The sequence below is a fragment of the Paramisgurnus dabryanus genome, chromosome 10, assembly GCF_030506205.2.
Source record: "Paramisgurnus dabryanus chromosome 10, PD_genome_1.1, whole genome shotgun sequence".
Taxonomy (NCBI): domain Eukaryota; kingdom Metazoa; phylum Chordata; class Actinopteri; order Cypriniformes; family Cobitidae; genus Paramisgurnus; species Paramisgurnus dabryanus.
Window position 1 is genome coordinate 9,169,784 of NC_133346.1, and position 14,367 is coordinate 9,184,150.

A 14,367-nucleotide genomic window follows, 5' to 3' on the forward strand; every position below is an offset into this window, starting at 1 on the left:
GCAATGTCTCGTTTGGTGACATGCAACCATGCCACATTCTGATGGGTTTTTAAATGGCCAAAAATGGTCCCTAGCTGGCTGTCACTGGGCCAATACCTTTTAAAAAGCTTCTAATGTGTACTATTTAGGTAGAGATATGTATACATTTGGTACCAATATTGAGGTACTAAAATTAACTCTTTGCTGCCCATATGTATCTCTACGATACTAATATGAACTCTTAAAGGCAGTGTGCATTATTTAAAAAAAAAAAACAATTTGGAAAAGGGAGTCGATCCGAGTACCAAAACATACTTTTAACCAATCAGGTGTCTCCTTACCGACATCGTTGCCTGGGTTGCGTATGTGTGGGGCGGGTCTATCAAAAGAAGGTCCAGATTCTATTGGGGTAGGAGCATGTTTGTTTAGGTGATTTCAAATGTCAACATTGGCTTTCAGAGATCATGCACCCCGCCTTTAAGGTACAAAAGGGTTTTAACCATTGTACACACAACCTGATGCTTTCCTCTCATGTATTTTAATGATAAAACTGACTTAGAATCGTGCATAATTGTTCATTACAGATTAATCAGACATAATTTACCATTACACATAACTAGCACAAACACACCCAATGCAAAAACCTTGTTACTCGTACAAGACACACACTTTATTTATTCATCAGTAATCAGCAACCCGACACAAAATATGTGCTTATTATTCTCATTATACTCATTATTCATCATGGATGATATAAACATGCTACAGTTTAAATTGAAACAAAATGTACAAAAACATAATTTCGTAACAACCCTGATTTTTCTCAGGCACCGTGACCACGGGGCCATCATGTGGCCAAAACTCTGCGTTAGTATAGTGAATATTAAAAATATTAAACTGAAAATTAAGGTTTTTAATCATATTGGAGCTTCGAATTTTAAATTAAATTAAACAGATCATGATTGCCTTGTGCAGGCCAAGAGTGGATTATAAACTGGGCCAATGAGGTCAACCCTTGACTACCAAGAGCCTCAACCCAGATACAAGTCACAGCAGAGCACGGTACTTGAATTTTAATCACTGCTGGCACCAAATGAAATAAAGAAATGAGAAATGTTATCAATTTTGAGTTTTACCGAGATTCACAATAGTATTACCAATAAGTGTGTGCAAGTTTACCTGCAATAATGAAATCTTTATCGCCCTCTTGATGAACAAAAACGTATGTATAACATAAAAACTATTTAAAGAAACTAAATATTTAAAGAAACTAAGCGAGTTGGTGAGTTGAATGCTATAATTTATATTCAATATTAAATTTGGCACTGAAAAATTAAACATCTGATGTATTACTACATCTACCCGGTTAGGGGTTTGATCCTGATGGAGCAGCTCGGCTTTTCTTTGCTTAGCCGTTTGGATGTGATGAGTTTCTCTGGCTCTGTATTACAAATAATATCACATCACACAGTTCTGCTACACAGATAAACAGAGGCTATACGTGAATGTGTTAATGTGAAATCTATAATTACTGTAATAATGTTACTTTTATTATGTAGTGCACTGCACAGTAACGTATTACAAATAAGGTGGCATTCATTAACATTCAGTGATGTATTAGCAGACATGAACAAACATTTTTAACAGCACTATTTTTTGGTATTTTTAGTAAATAGATATACAAGAATTATTGTTCATTGTTTGTTCATATTAGATCATTGTGCATAGTGCACTAAAGAAATACAACTTTTGATTTTCAAAATGTATTAGTAAATATTTTAATTAACATTAGGTAAACTAATAAAAACGAATGGAACCCCATTAAAGTGAAGTAAACTGCTTTTTCCAATAAGCCGCTGAGTCTGCTTTCCCTGCCTAAAGCATAATACTTAGGGCCAGTTTCCCGGACAGGGATTAGACCACTCCTAGACTAAAATAAATGCAAGAGCTGTCCAAACTGAACACAACTTGCACTGACATATCTTAAAACATAGTACCCTTTGTTTTGCCTCAAAATGCACACAAGTAATGTTTATGGTAAGGCATGTTTTTTTTAAATAGTTAGATTTCCTAAATAACTATTGTCTAGTCCTGGCGTAAGCTATTACCTGTTCCGGAAACCACTTCTAAAAGTTTAAATTTGTACAAAAATCTTGTTTAAACTGGACGTAAATGTTGTAAAAAAAAATTATAATAATAAGGTAGGCTATTTTGCACAAAGACAGAAAAAGCTTTTCCAAGGTTTAACTGTAAATCAGCTGTTTCCGTGCTGCAGCTATGAAATATGTGTGTGCAAGTCCTTTAATCTGTTCTGTTCAGAAACTAAATCCTTGAGTTTGATCCAAACAGTAAATCTCAGGAATCACATTTATGACTAGACTACCAATAGTTTGTACCTATAGCCTACTGATACCTAACATACTGTAGTTACCACCATGAAATACTATGTGCTATGATATGAATAGGCACAATTATAGCAATCGAATACATAGGCTAATATTCATAAACAAATACATATATAGGCCTACATAAACACTAACATCAGAAAAACAATGTGAAGATGTTTCTCTTACTATTAAGTTTCCACTATTAAATACAATGCAGAAATGCACTGAAAAGAAAAAATAGTATAGTGCATCCTACCGAAAGATGGGACAAAATGAAATCACGACAAAATAACTGTTTAGCGGCCTCTGGCGGTCAGTTACTGCACAACAAAATTTTGTTATTGTAATTATTTGTACTACTGTGTATTGTTTTGTTCAAGTTATCATGAAAAAAAGGATTGGTAGCCAGTAAACAACTTTCAAAGACGGCTAAAGAAGAACTTATGTTTTGTAGCTTTAAATAATTAGGCTTCACTTAAATACTTAAAACAGCATCGTTATAACATGGTCTTTTATGAATAATGCTGCATCATATATTTGTATTAATATATTAAATCACATAAACAGTATACATAAACAAAATCTGAAAAGGTCTACATTTGTTTCATTTGAATATAATGTGATGGAACTCGTTAGCAATTTGATACAAAAGCATGACATCACCGCATATTCAATAAACAGACTAATCGGAGATCAAAGCACGCTTTCGAATCGCTCTCGCGGTACTTTGACGTCACGCGCCGATAGGTCTGCGCAGCTCCCATGAATGCACAATTTTCGAGTGTGTTGTGCTATGTATTATTACCACCAGATGGCTCTATAGACCGACGCACTATCCGTTCCTATAACACCGTCTCATGACCGCATGGTAATGTAAACAAGTTGCCGTAGACGATATGTGGTGACGCAATGGTGACGTAGTGTCTTAAAAAAGGCAAGCTTCTATTGTTGTGCATGTGTTCATTAGTCATGCCCAAATATACATGGCTGTAAGATTCGCCGAAACGAATAAAACCAAAGGATTATTTGACATACTATCATATGTGCGAGACACGTTGAAGGCAGAATTAAAATTATTAAAAGAGGATTGTAATTTCATTGTCTTTCATGCATTCGGTATATATTATTTCTAAATAAGATATATAGGAGTATATTAGAAATCGCAATGAAATCATTTACATTAACAGTACACACACAAACACGCCGATTTGTATGCACTGCGTGGAAACCAATTAACATTTTAGTTAGAAATGCATGACCACATGAATGAAAATTGTGCATTTCCATACTATTTTCTTCACTGTTGTCTCATTGCCATGAATAATCAATAAACACTTTAGTCACGACCAATAGGTCAGTCAAAAGCAATCTACGTAAACCATCACCGGGGAAAGGCATCAAGAATCACGTATACAAATCCGCCTAAAATCTGACCCCTTCTCGGCAACATGCTCTTTGTTGTCTAGGTAAGCATGGGCGAGGGCGTGGCTTCTTTTACAACTCGATGGAAGGCGGGGCGTCCGCTTCCCACGCGGTCGATGATTGGATTAAAATTTAACCCGGTGACTGAGAAGGGATTTTCTAGCAAATAGGAAACGCCCCCACCCCGTGCCGGGAAATTAACTTCAAATAACATATGAGAGACTCGGCAGACACTCAGAGATACTCACACAGGTACCGAGCGTAAGAGAGATCCTGTCATCTTTACCATTATATTGGCTAACGTTTATTATTTACATACTTTGAAGTCACGTAAATCAATTTCATCCGTAAAATTGAGTTTGCGTATATTGCGTATGCCAGCTGAGCCGAACAGGTGGCGCGTTTGTGAAGTTCCGCTGAGCGTTTAGGGACAGGGATTCAGATGTCCCATTCTCACGAGGCTCTTGGTGTAGCACGTAGGAGAGATCCGTGGCGATACTAGATTTAAAGGACAACAGGTTTTACTTCAACAGGCGCAGGGATGCCCGACGCCGGAACAGATATGGGGATGGACCACGGGAGAATTTTTGGGGTGAAACCATCGAAAGCCCATGTGTCCAAAGGCACAGAAAACAACCCTCCGTCGTCCCTGGTCAGCGGTCCCACTGCAGACATCCTGAAAAACTTTTATCACACGAAGAGAGTGGGAAATTATCTTATCGGAAGGAAGCTGGGAGAGGGGTCGTTCGCCAAAGTGCGCGAGGGGCTGCACGCGATCACGGGCGAGAAGGTGAGGACATACAAATAAATGCGTTTCTATGTGAAGTGTTGTCACGCGTAAATAAATAAATAACAGGGGCTGTTTAACACATGTTGTATTTGTTAAACTCATTTATATCATTGTTTAAATATAAAACAATAAAAGACACATCACCTTACGTCTAAATTATAATGACTGTGTCACATATGACGTTATTGTTTACATTTTGATTTAGCTTTTCAGATGCTTTATTGCTCTTATGCAAACCATGGGTTCAAAGTATGCATTTTATTAGTTTATAGTTTAGATCGAACCCACCATGCATGACCTTTTCGCTGCTAACACAATAGTCTACCAGTTGAGCTACAGGAAAACGTAATTGTATTGGTTGTTTACTAGACATACACGATCCTATATCCTATAACATGCTTATTACCAATGTTTTTACTAGGAAGTAAAAAGCTGAATTTTGTGAAAAGAAAGAAATGAATACCCAGAAGTCAGTTTGTTTTTGTCTTTTTGTAATTCCTCTGAGAAGAATGAGTTGTGGTGTTTCTCACTAGTCTCACATTCACCTGTAAATCACACACATGGATTAAATTAACCAACAGTGGCAAAGCCTGTTTACACACAGGTGTCTGAATAAACCATATGACTCTAGAGAAAGCTTGATGTCTTTGCAATTAATATATTTACTAATGAAATATTTTTGTTTCCTACATAACATCAGGATGGGTCTTGGTGTGCTACATGACATCATGATCTTGATGTTCTATTCCATGTTATAATATATTACCACATTAATAAATAATATTGTTATAAATATCAAATTACTATTATTATAATCCTAAACTCACTTTTAGTAGAAAACTATGCATTTCTATTACATAAAGAAAGAGGTGCTGTGTCTGTTTTAGTGGGGTGTCACTTTGTTTTGATTATTGGCTGCTGTCTATTTTTCGATGTCGTGTTTGACATATCTCGTCTATTTGCACATCTAAAAAAACAAGTATTGTAGCATGGTATTCGGATGAGTGACCCAAGGTACCTCTATAGGACGTGATGGATTTTTTCATCCCCTGAGCCTCTTTTCACTGTTGCTGTGGAAAGGAGTAGCGTTTTACCCGGCCGATGATGCAAACGCTAGAAATCACAAAGAGAAGCACGACTGCCTCGTGCTCCCATCCAGCCTCGCTCTCGAATCTCTGACATCACCTAGAAAAACAGACAGGGTGGGGTGGGGCTCCTGGCTGGTGGGAGATAGCACATGCTTCGCCCATGTTTGTCGTCGAGCATGTCTAACCCACTTTCACCATCGCCGCCTTTGTCTGCCAGAGAGAAAAACAACATGTTAGACCGAGGCTTTGGGGGTCCCCCCATCCCCCCGACCTTTGGGCATTAATCGCCCTTATCAACAACAGTGCATGCAAAACACGACATTTAAGATCCACTAATGTTGGATTAGCATTTTAGGGTTTGCCAGAAGCGACCCTATTTTTCAGTGTACCTCTGTTGGAGTAATTGATCCAATTATCTGCTCAATTGGGCACGTATGAGTGCCCTTTTGTGCCTGATGATTTGTGGATGGTTACCCCTCGAACCTTTCCCGGGTCACCCTGTAAGTGGAGGGTCACTGATCAAGGGCAGAACAAACAGTACCAGGCTATTGTTACAGAGTACAGAGAGATTTAAAACCAAGACAAAGACATTTTGTTTGATAAGGAACAAAGCACCCATTTCACCCACCCTCTTTTAAAAAGCATAATGAAATGTATGTGAGCTATATATACATATAAAGATAATCTACATTACCCGATTCCTTTAAACGTTAAGTTCTGTTTATACAACATTAGTGGTTTACAGCATCTTGGTGACAAATGGGTGGCATTAACAAGCCATTTGGAGATTGTTTCCTTAACTGGAGGTGATACAACAGTCACATCACTCATTTGTTCATATACCTCCCCCACCTCATAAGATCTCAGGGACGAACGTCCCGTCCTGGGTACGTGAGGTGACAGCCAAATGTGAAATTAGAGTCGTGGACCCGCCTCACATGCTCGACACTAAATTTCAGACGTACAAGCTCCCGGACAAGGAGACCACTAAACATTCCCCTTGCGTTTTACGTTTCGACTTTGTTCCCCTTAAATCTAACTGTCATTGTTCGTCCTCTCCTAAGTGGCAGTAAAAGTAATCGACATTGTCATTGTCCGTCCTCTCATAGGTGGCGGTGAAAGTAATTGACAAGAGGAAGGCCAAAAAGGACTCTTACGTCACAAAGAACCTACGTCGTGAAGGACAAATCCAGCAAATGATCCGTCACCCGAACATCACCCAGCTTCTGGACATCCTGGAGACGGAGAACAGCTACTATCTGGTTATGGAGCTCTGCCCTGGTGGAAACCTCATGAACCTCATCTACGAGAAGAAAAAACTGGATGAGAGAGAAGCACAGAAATATGTACGACAGCTAGTAATGGCGGTGGAGCACCTGCATAGGGCAGGAGTAGTACACAGGTAAAAAAACGAATTATACAGACGGCATGTAAATTCTTGATCTCATGAGAGTTTGTATGTATTTTACAAGTTGGCCAAGCAGTTCGTATGTATTCGTAAGAAGTGAATCGTACAAAAACATTTAGAAATCTATTGGAAAACAATAATGATACCCCACCCCTAAGCCCAACATTATGCTGCGTTCACACCAGCCGTGGTAGAGGCGTCAAGCGCGAGTGATTTCAATGTTAAGTCAATGTGAAGACGCGTTGAAGCGCGTGTGGAGGTCTCGCGGCACCAATGAGGCGTTTAGCGCGGCAGACGCGATTCCGCCTCAATTGCGCGTCTAGTTCGTGCGTTTTGAGCTTTGCCACGGCAAACGCGCGGTTTGAAACATTTGAACTTTGGCAGAAGCTTTCTCTAGTAGTGGCATGATTACAGGATGCAAGGGTAGTCGCAGAAGCCCCTCCCATGACACGAATTTCTGTATGAATGTCTCCATGACTAGAATTTCACGTGCGAATGAAGCGAGTTAACTCAAAATGTTCAAGCTGCAAACGAGATGCGGTAGACGCAAATTTGACGCCTCAAACGCGGCTGGTGAACCCATGCTTACAGGGATGAAAGCGAATCATACAAAAACGTTTAAATTTAGTCACACAAATTCCTATAAAAAACGTGATGATACTCCACCCCTAAATTCAACAATACAGAGGCATAAGCAAATTATACATAACTGTACGAATTTAGTCGTACAAATACAAATTTATACGAATTAGCCACGTTGTAAAATACGTAGGTATTGTGTTGGGTAATAGATTGAGAGATTAGATTTTTGAGTATTGTGTACAAATGCAACTTGCCAAAGAAACAAACAACATTGAATTCATACTGTGACCTTAGATACTCTGTGCAGATGTTATTTATAGATTTAAAGATTAGATTATCCAGTACACAGTAAACAAGCATTAAATTCCTTTGTCGTCTATGTTACGCAAGCGAATAATCTGTGTATATGAATGGAGATGTGCTTATCTGTAAGACTATTGTGTAGACAAAACAGATTGTTTAATGGGCTATCTTTTCTTTTTGTGCTTTAAACAGAGACTTAAAGATCGAAAATCTTCTTCTGGATGAACAGGACAACATAAAGCTGATCGGTAAGCAGCACTGTTGTTGATCTAAACTACGTCTGCAACATTGTTAAAACGCTTCTCACAGGTCCTAAAGATCTGAAGTGAAAATGTTCCTCTTTAGCATGTATTTAGTATCTCATTAAAACTCAATGTCTTCGCACCTCTTTGTGAGACGGCTGGCAAACGCATGGCCTTTATTTAACAGCTGTGTTAAGCTGTGACAGACAGGGTTAGCATTGGACAACCATAAATCCTTTTGCCCCCTCACAGTGGGGAGGTATTCAGAATCAATACTTCCATTAACCAGGACAACAACCGTTATCTTTACTGACTTCCACACGACCCTGTCTTTGTTACCCTCTCCAGATTTCGGGCTCAGTAACTGCGCAGGAATTCTAGGATACTCTGATCCCTTCAGCACCCAGTGTGGGAGCCCAGCGTACGCCGCCCCTGAGCTTCTCTCAAGAAAGAAATACGGCCCTAAAGTGGATGTCTGGTCAATGTGAGTTCCCAAAATTGCCATTTATTCCTGAAAATATGACTAATAACAAAACAGAAACTGAAAGTGATTTTTGTTTATATGTGTGTAGAGGTGTCAACATGTACGCTATGCTGACCGGTACGCTTCCATTCACGGTGGAGCCTTTTAACCTGAAAGCCCTGCATCAGAGAATGGTGGACAAAGACATGAACCCTCTACCTCCATCTATCTCTTCAGGTATTTAAAAACTACATCGTATTCTGAGATTTGGGAGACAATTTAGGATCTGAAAAATAGTTTGTCTAAAAACAGAAATGCAAATTAGCAGAAAACAGATTATATGTACCCAACTGAGCATTGCGTTAGCTGCATATAAGGTCATGGGTTCGATACCAAAAGCGCATGCATACTGAAAATAATTTTCATTTCTGTTTTTGTCCGACCCGAAATCTTATTTTTGTTCCTAAATTGGTTCCATACGAGATTTCTAATAGGTCTTCATGATCACAAGGGTCTCATCCAAACACATAAAAGTTGCTTTATTATGCCAAAACGCAGTCTCTGTTCTTGTTCTAAGGGACACCATGATCCATCTGTTGAGCGAGAATGCAGTCTTTGTGCGATTTTACCATTTTAATCTGTGAGATAAAAGCCAAAATCAAATTTAGCCCAGAATCCGTAGAGGCTAATGGTTTAATAGTCCTGTTTTCAGACATGTCACACTTTTGTCCAGGTGCAAGGTACAACCATAGAGCAAGATGTGACAAACTTTGAAAGTACACTCCAAAAAATGCTTGCTTATTTTCAACCCAGCACTGGGTTAAAAATTATGTTTATATTAGATCCAACAATGGGTTAAAACAACCCAGCATAGGGTAAATTACAACCCGATAGACTGGGTCCGTGACTTTTGACCCAACTCTGTTGATAGTAACCCAGCATTTTTTGGACTATACACTCTAAAATCCCAGCATTTAACCCAGCATTTGGTTGAAAAGGATAAACCCAGCTGTTGGGTTAAATTAACCCAGAAAATGTTTATATTAGAAACAACCCAGCATGGATTAAATTACAACCCAATAGGCTGAGTTCATCCCTTTTGACCCAACGCTGAGTTGAAAATAACCCAGCATTTTTTGGACTGTACACGCTAAAAAAGTCTGTTTTTTTTAACTAACCCAGAAAATGTTTATATTAGACTCAACAATTGGCTGAAACAACTCTGCTTAGGTTAAATTTCAACTCAATAGGCTGGGTTCGTCCCTTTTGACCCAACGCTGGGTTGAAAATAACTCAGCATTTTTTGGACTGTACACTCTAAAAAATCCGAAAAGGACAAACCCAGCAATGTTGGTTAAATTGGTTATATTATACCCAACAATGGGATAAAACAACCTAGAATGGGTTAAATTACAACCCAATAGACTGGGTTAGCCGCTATTGACCCAACACTGGGTTGAAAGTAACCCAGCATTTTTTTGGACTGTACAAATGTTTATATTAGACCCAACAATGTGTGTGTTACAACCCAATAGGCTGGTTTCATCTCTTTTGACCCAATGCTGGAAAATAAATGGAGTTTAAGGTTTACCAAATCATAATCTCAGTGATAACTTCTGTTTAGTTGAGTAGTACAACAATGTTTATATGAACGCATAGCAGATCAACTTGACTATAACACATAGCATCATAAATTAGATTAACAATAATGGTTGTGCATTTATTTTTAGATTTTTACATTCATAAGGCTACAAACTTTGCAAATAAGGAGACTACAAAAGTACATACTCAAAATGTTCAGTGTAGTTGCCGTCTGCTCTTAAACACTAGCTCACTGCAAGAATGCCATACAACCTTTTATTAACCACAGGAAAAACCAGTTTCTAGTTCAGGAGAAATTACCTGCTTTGTTCACTTTTCACAATCATTTTATGCAATCTTTCTTACGAATGACCTTTTCATCCGTAGTTACGTTTTATACCGTCACAATTGAAATAAATCCAGAATTGTTCCTGATAAGATTCTGCTAAATAACGTCAACACTGTTATTACCATTACGTGACTAATCTCAGTAATAGGTGATTCACATCCGCTGGTAAATCTGAGTCAGTATATCTCACTACAAGAGAAATAAGATTAGCTATTATATAACACAAGGTATTAAGCGTCTCAAGGACATAGAGCTGTGTGGGCATCTGTTGACTTATGCAGAAAGGAGGAAAGGGGGGTCAACTAGACTTTAAATACTGTAAATATTGTATATGCATGTGTCACATGACCACAGCATGTTAATAAGCATCTTAATAAGCGATTGCAGCTCAGATATTACACATGGGTGATGCTACCCAGCACAATGACTTATTGTAAAGTATTGGACATATATAGCGTTCACCAAATTATGATCACGTCTGGTTAAACTGGCATAAACTTAAATAGACAATGGTTAACAGTACAAAGCACTCACCGGTTTCTGTCTTTGCTTCCAGCTGCCATCAGCCTCGTGAAGAGACTCCTAGAGCCGGACCCTGAAAAGAGACCCAACATCCACCAAGTGATGGCCGACTCCTGGTTGCAGCTGGGCAATCCTCATACAGGAGTTCCTTACTTAAACAGGTCAGCAACCTAATTTATTTCAAATGCAAATCCAAATCTCTATTTTTACTTTCACTTTTGAATAGTGCTGGATATTAAACAGTCCAAAAATATCTTACCTCCCAGAATCCACATTGAGGAGATCAACCACACGGTTTTGCTACACATGACCGAGCGAATGGGCTACAAGCATAGCGAGGTGCTGAGCGCGGTGCTGACCAACAAAGCTTGCCACACGCTGACCGTATACTTCCTCCTCAACAACAAGTTAAAGAGGCTCTCCAAAGAGTACAGGGTAGGTTTAAGGGGCACAAATTTGATTTGATTTGATTCGTTACGTATATGGGACTTCTTTAACTTTCGTTCACTCTTCCAGGAGAAACAGAACAACATTGAGAAGGAGAAAAAGATTGAGCTTTTTCAGACCCAGTGGAGAAAGCCCATCGAAAAGATCACAATTCCACCAAAGCAGACACCTGTGTATCTCGCCGTGAGCAAAGGCCCGACCAAATTGAAGAAGCACAGAACAGGTGAGGTTTGTAACACATCGCACACATCTATCCTATCCTAGATGATAGCTGCTGAGTTTTATGTGAGGGACATTGAAACATGAAAGACGAGAATTAACAGAACAAATGGTACAAATAAGCAATTATTGCAATAATGAAAACAACTTAAGATTGCTTTTGATATATAACCGCTATAACCTAAGGGACAAATACTGACGTTCGCTGTGTCACAGGGTGACAGTATTTCCAAATGAAAAAGCCTCCGGGGCTGTTCAGGGTGTTGTCACGCAGAAAGATTATTAAGTTCAAGTCTGAATATTCAAAATGACTTCATTCGTAGGGTTCAACACAGGCCTTATACACACACTGACTCCCTGCACTCACCTTTAATAATCTTGCATGTGCTTTATTACGCTGTTATCAGTATTTACTGACCTAACTTCCTCATAACTCAATGAACAAAGGATTTAATAGAATTACTTGGAAGGAGAAATGTTTCCATGCATGTCCATAAACACAGGCGCTTTCTTAGAAGAATTTCCTTTTAATAATTTTAAATAACTGCACCTGTTCAAATCATACTTCCAGAGAAGAGGGAGTAAATGTTTGTCTTCTTGGATGAGTCAAATAACCTCTTAAATTCCTCTCTCGTACCCATAGGTCTTCTGAAAGCTGTGACTGGGGGTTTCAAAGACGTTTACTCAGGACGCAGGGGTTGCATTACCTCCTCCTCTCTAGAGTTCCTGGAAATCCCGCCCCTCTTTCCTAACACCACACAGCCATCACATCCCCAACCCGAGACCCAGCCTCTCAAGAAGGACAGCTCCAAAGAACCCCCAAAAGCTGCCCCCATTCGGCCCCCATCATCCCTCGGTGCTCATTCGTGGGCTTCTGCGAGCAAGGAACCAAACAAGGAATCTCCTCCGTCCCCGTGGTACAAGTTGACCAACGGCGCTCTCTCGCCGCCTCGGCACGTGTCGGCCTTCCAGCCCGATAGCTCGTACTTAAAAAAGGCCACAATCCCAAGCCCACCAGTTCTTATCGTCAAACCCCAACCCAGGAAAATTTCACCACAGTCCACCCCAGACTGGCACAGCTCTACGGATTCAAGCGGTAGTCCGCCCAGCAGCGGGGCTAGCGACGAACCGGACAGTCCTCAGCACCGTAGCAAGTTTCCTTCGATGGGCATCGGGCAGATTTTAAAGAAAAAAGTATCACCGTTCAGCTTCCAGTTGCCGCCCTTTAGGCCGGAGCCCGCCATCGAGATTGAATCTCCGACACCGTACCACATGCAAACTTTGCTCTGTGCCTCTGGGGCTCTCAAAACCCTTTGCTGACAAATTCGTGCAGTCTCTGCAAAAGATTAGATAATGTCAGTATGCAGTAACATTAGCTCACCAACAATGTTATCATAGCTTGTATAGTTGGGCTTCCAACTTGACAGAAAGCAGATTTACATCCAAGCTGACAGTGAGTTTGGCAAGCGTCCCAAGTATGCACATACAATTACCTTGGGTGAACACCGTGTACATGGGTCTGTAGCATAGCAGCAGACCGGTAGACGCTAAAAAAAAAATCAAATTCACAAGCCACAGCACGCTTTTAGTCAAATGCTATGTAGCTACTAAACCACCTATACTTTAAATGCACAAGTTAACGTCCGTGCAACAAAGCTGTCACTGCCCACGATAGCAACACTAGTGTTTACTACTACTACTAACATGCATAAGTGTTAAAAATCTCTGGGTTTGTGTACAGTAATACAAGACTGTTAATGAGCTGTTGGAGAGGGTTCATTTTAATACTTTTTTACTGTAATTAACCTCAAATTGTAATGACACTCAGGTCAATGATGCTGAACTAAAGAAAATGCTTCTGGCTCACTTTGAACCTGTGGTGTTCATTTAAAGAAAACATTCCTCGCTTTCTTCCCCCGTAGGGGATTGCTGGCATTTCGTATAGCCTTAAATATCTTAAATTCAGCCTTTTAGGCTACAATAGGAGATTTCCAGTGTTATTCAAACTCAGTGTGTTTGATCTTGAGTCATTTTACATGAAAAGCATCATGTTGAGATTATAGCTTGTGCAATAGTTTGTGTATATATAAATATATATATACATATTCGAAGGCTAAGATGGCAATGACACAGGATGATGTCTTTTCTTTACATCGGACGAAAGAGATTTAAAAGAGCTTGTAAATAATACGCAAGTGTCTTTCATCATGTGTTAAACAGTGAATCGTGTTCTCATTTTACATTGTACTAGAAATGATACAGTCTGACCTCTTTACAAGTCTTCACGTGCACAGAAGACTAGCTGTCGATGAACAATTTTTTTCTGATTTGGTACACTTTTGCATGCATGCAAGAAAAAAAATGTGATGTCAGTTTTTTGTGACATGTCTTTGTACTTTTGTTATACGGTGAAGATGAATTTGAAGGGTTTTTGTACATTTTTGTATTCATTTGCTTTTTAGATTTTTATGCTGTAAAAAAAGATTTGAAATATTTATATTTAAAGATTATTCTTTGTGTTATGAATTTTTTAAAGCAGCATGTATTACATTTTGACACATTTGAATAAACTCACAATCAATAAA

General features: G+C 39.2%; 2 protein-coding genes and 1 long non-coding RNA gene across 3 annotated transcripts in view; 1 reads left to right on the forward strand and 2 right to left on the reverse strand.

The window, feature by feature from the left end:
• The window catches only part of b3glctb (beta 3-glucosyltransferase b), a 38,609-nt gene extending 34,845 nt beyond the window's left edge, over positions 1 to 3,764 (reverse strand). The window contains 3 exon segments of the mRNA XM_065265214.1: positions 1,342 to 1,405; positions 1,407 to 1,455; positions 3,740 to 3,764. Of these exon segments, the coding sequence (XP_065121286.1) occupies positions 1,342 to 1,405; positions 1,407 to 1,455; positions 3,740 to 3,764 (138 nt within the window).
• A 235-nt stretch (positions 3,765 to 3,999) lies between these two features.
• hunk (hormonally up-regulated Neu-associated kinase) lies at positions 4,000 to 14,367 on the forward strand. The gene is made up of 9 exons (XM_065260079.1): positions 4,000 to 4,578; positions 6,776 to 7,068; positions 8,152 to 8,207; positions 8,550 to 8,685; positions 8,774 to 8,901; positions 11,151 to 11,277; positions 11,383 to 11,551; positions 11,633 to 11,786; positions 12,426 to 14,367. The coding sequence occupies exons 1-9, from the start codon at positions 4,330 to 4,332 to the stop codon at positions 13,100 to 13,102; spliced, it is 1,989 nt and encodes a 662-aa protein (XP_065116151.1). The 5' UTR covers positions 4,000 to 4,329; the 3' UTR covers positions 13,103 to 14,367.
• LOC135741419 (uncharacterized) lies at positions 4,588 to 6,228 on the reverse strand. Its single transcript, XR_010529511.2, has 3 exons — positions 6,056 to 6,228; positions 5,597 to 5,876; positions 4,588 to 5,123 (listed from the first exon to the last, which is right to left on the reverse strand). It is a non-coding gene; the product is annotated as an uncharacterized lncRNA (long non-coding RNA).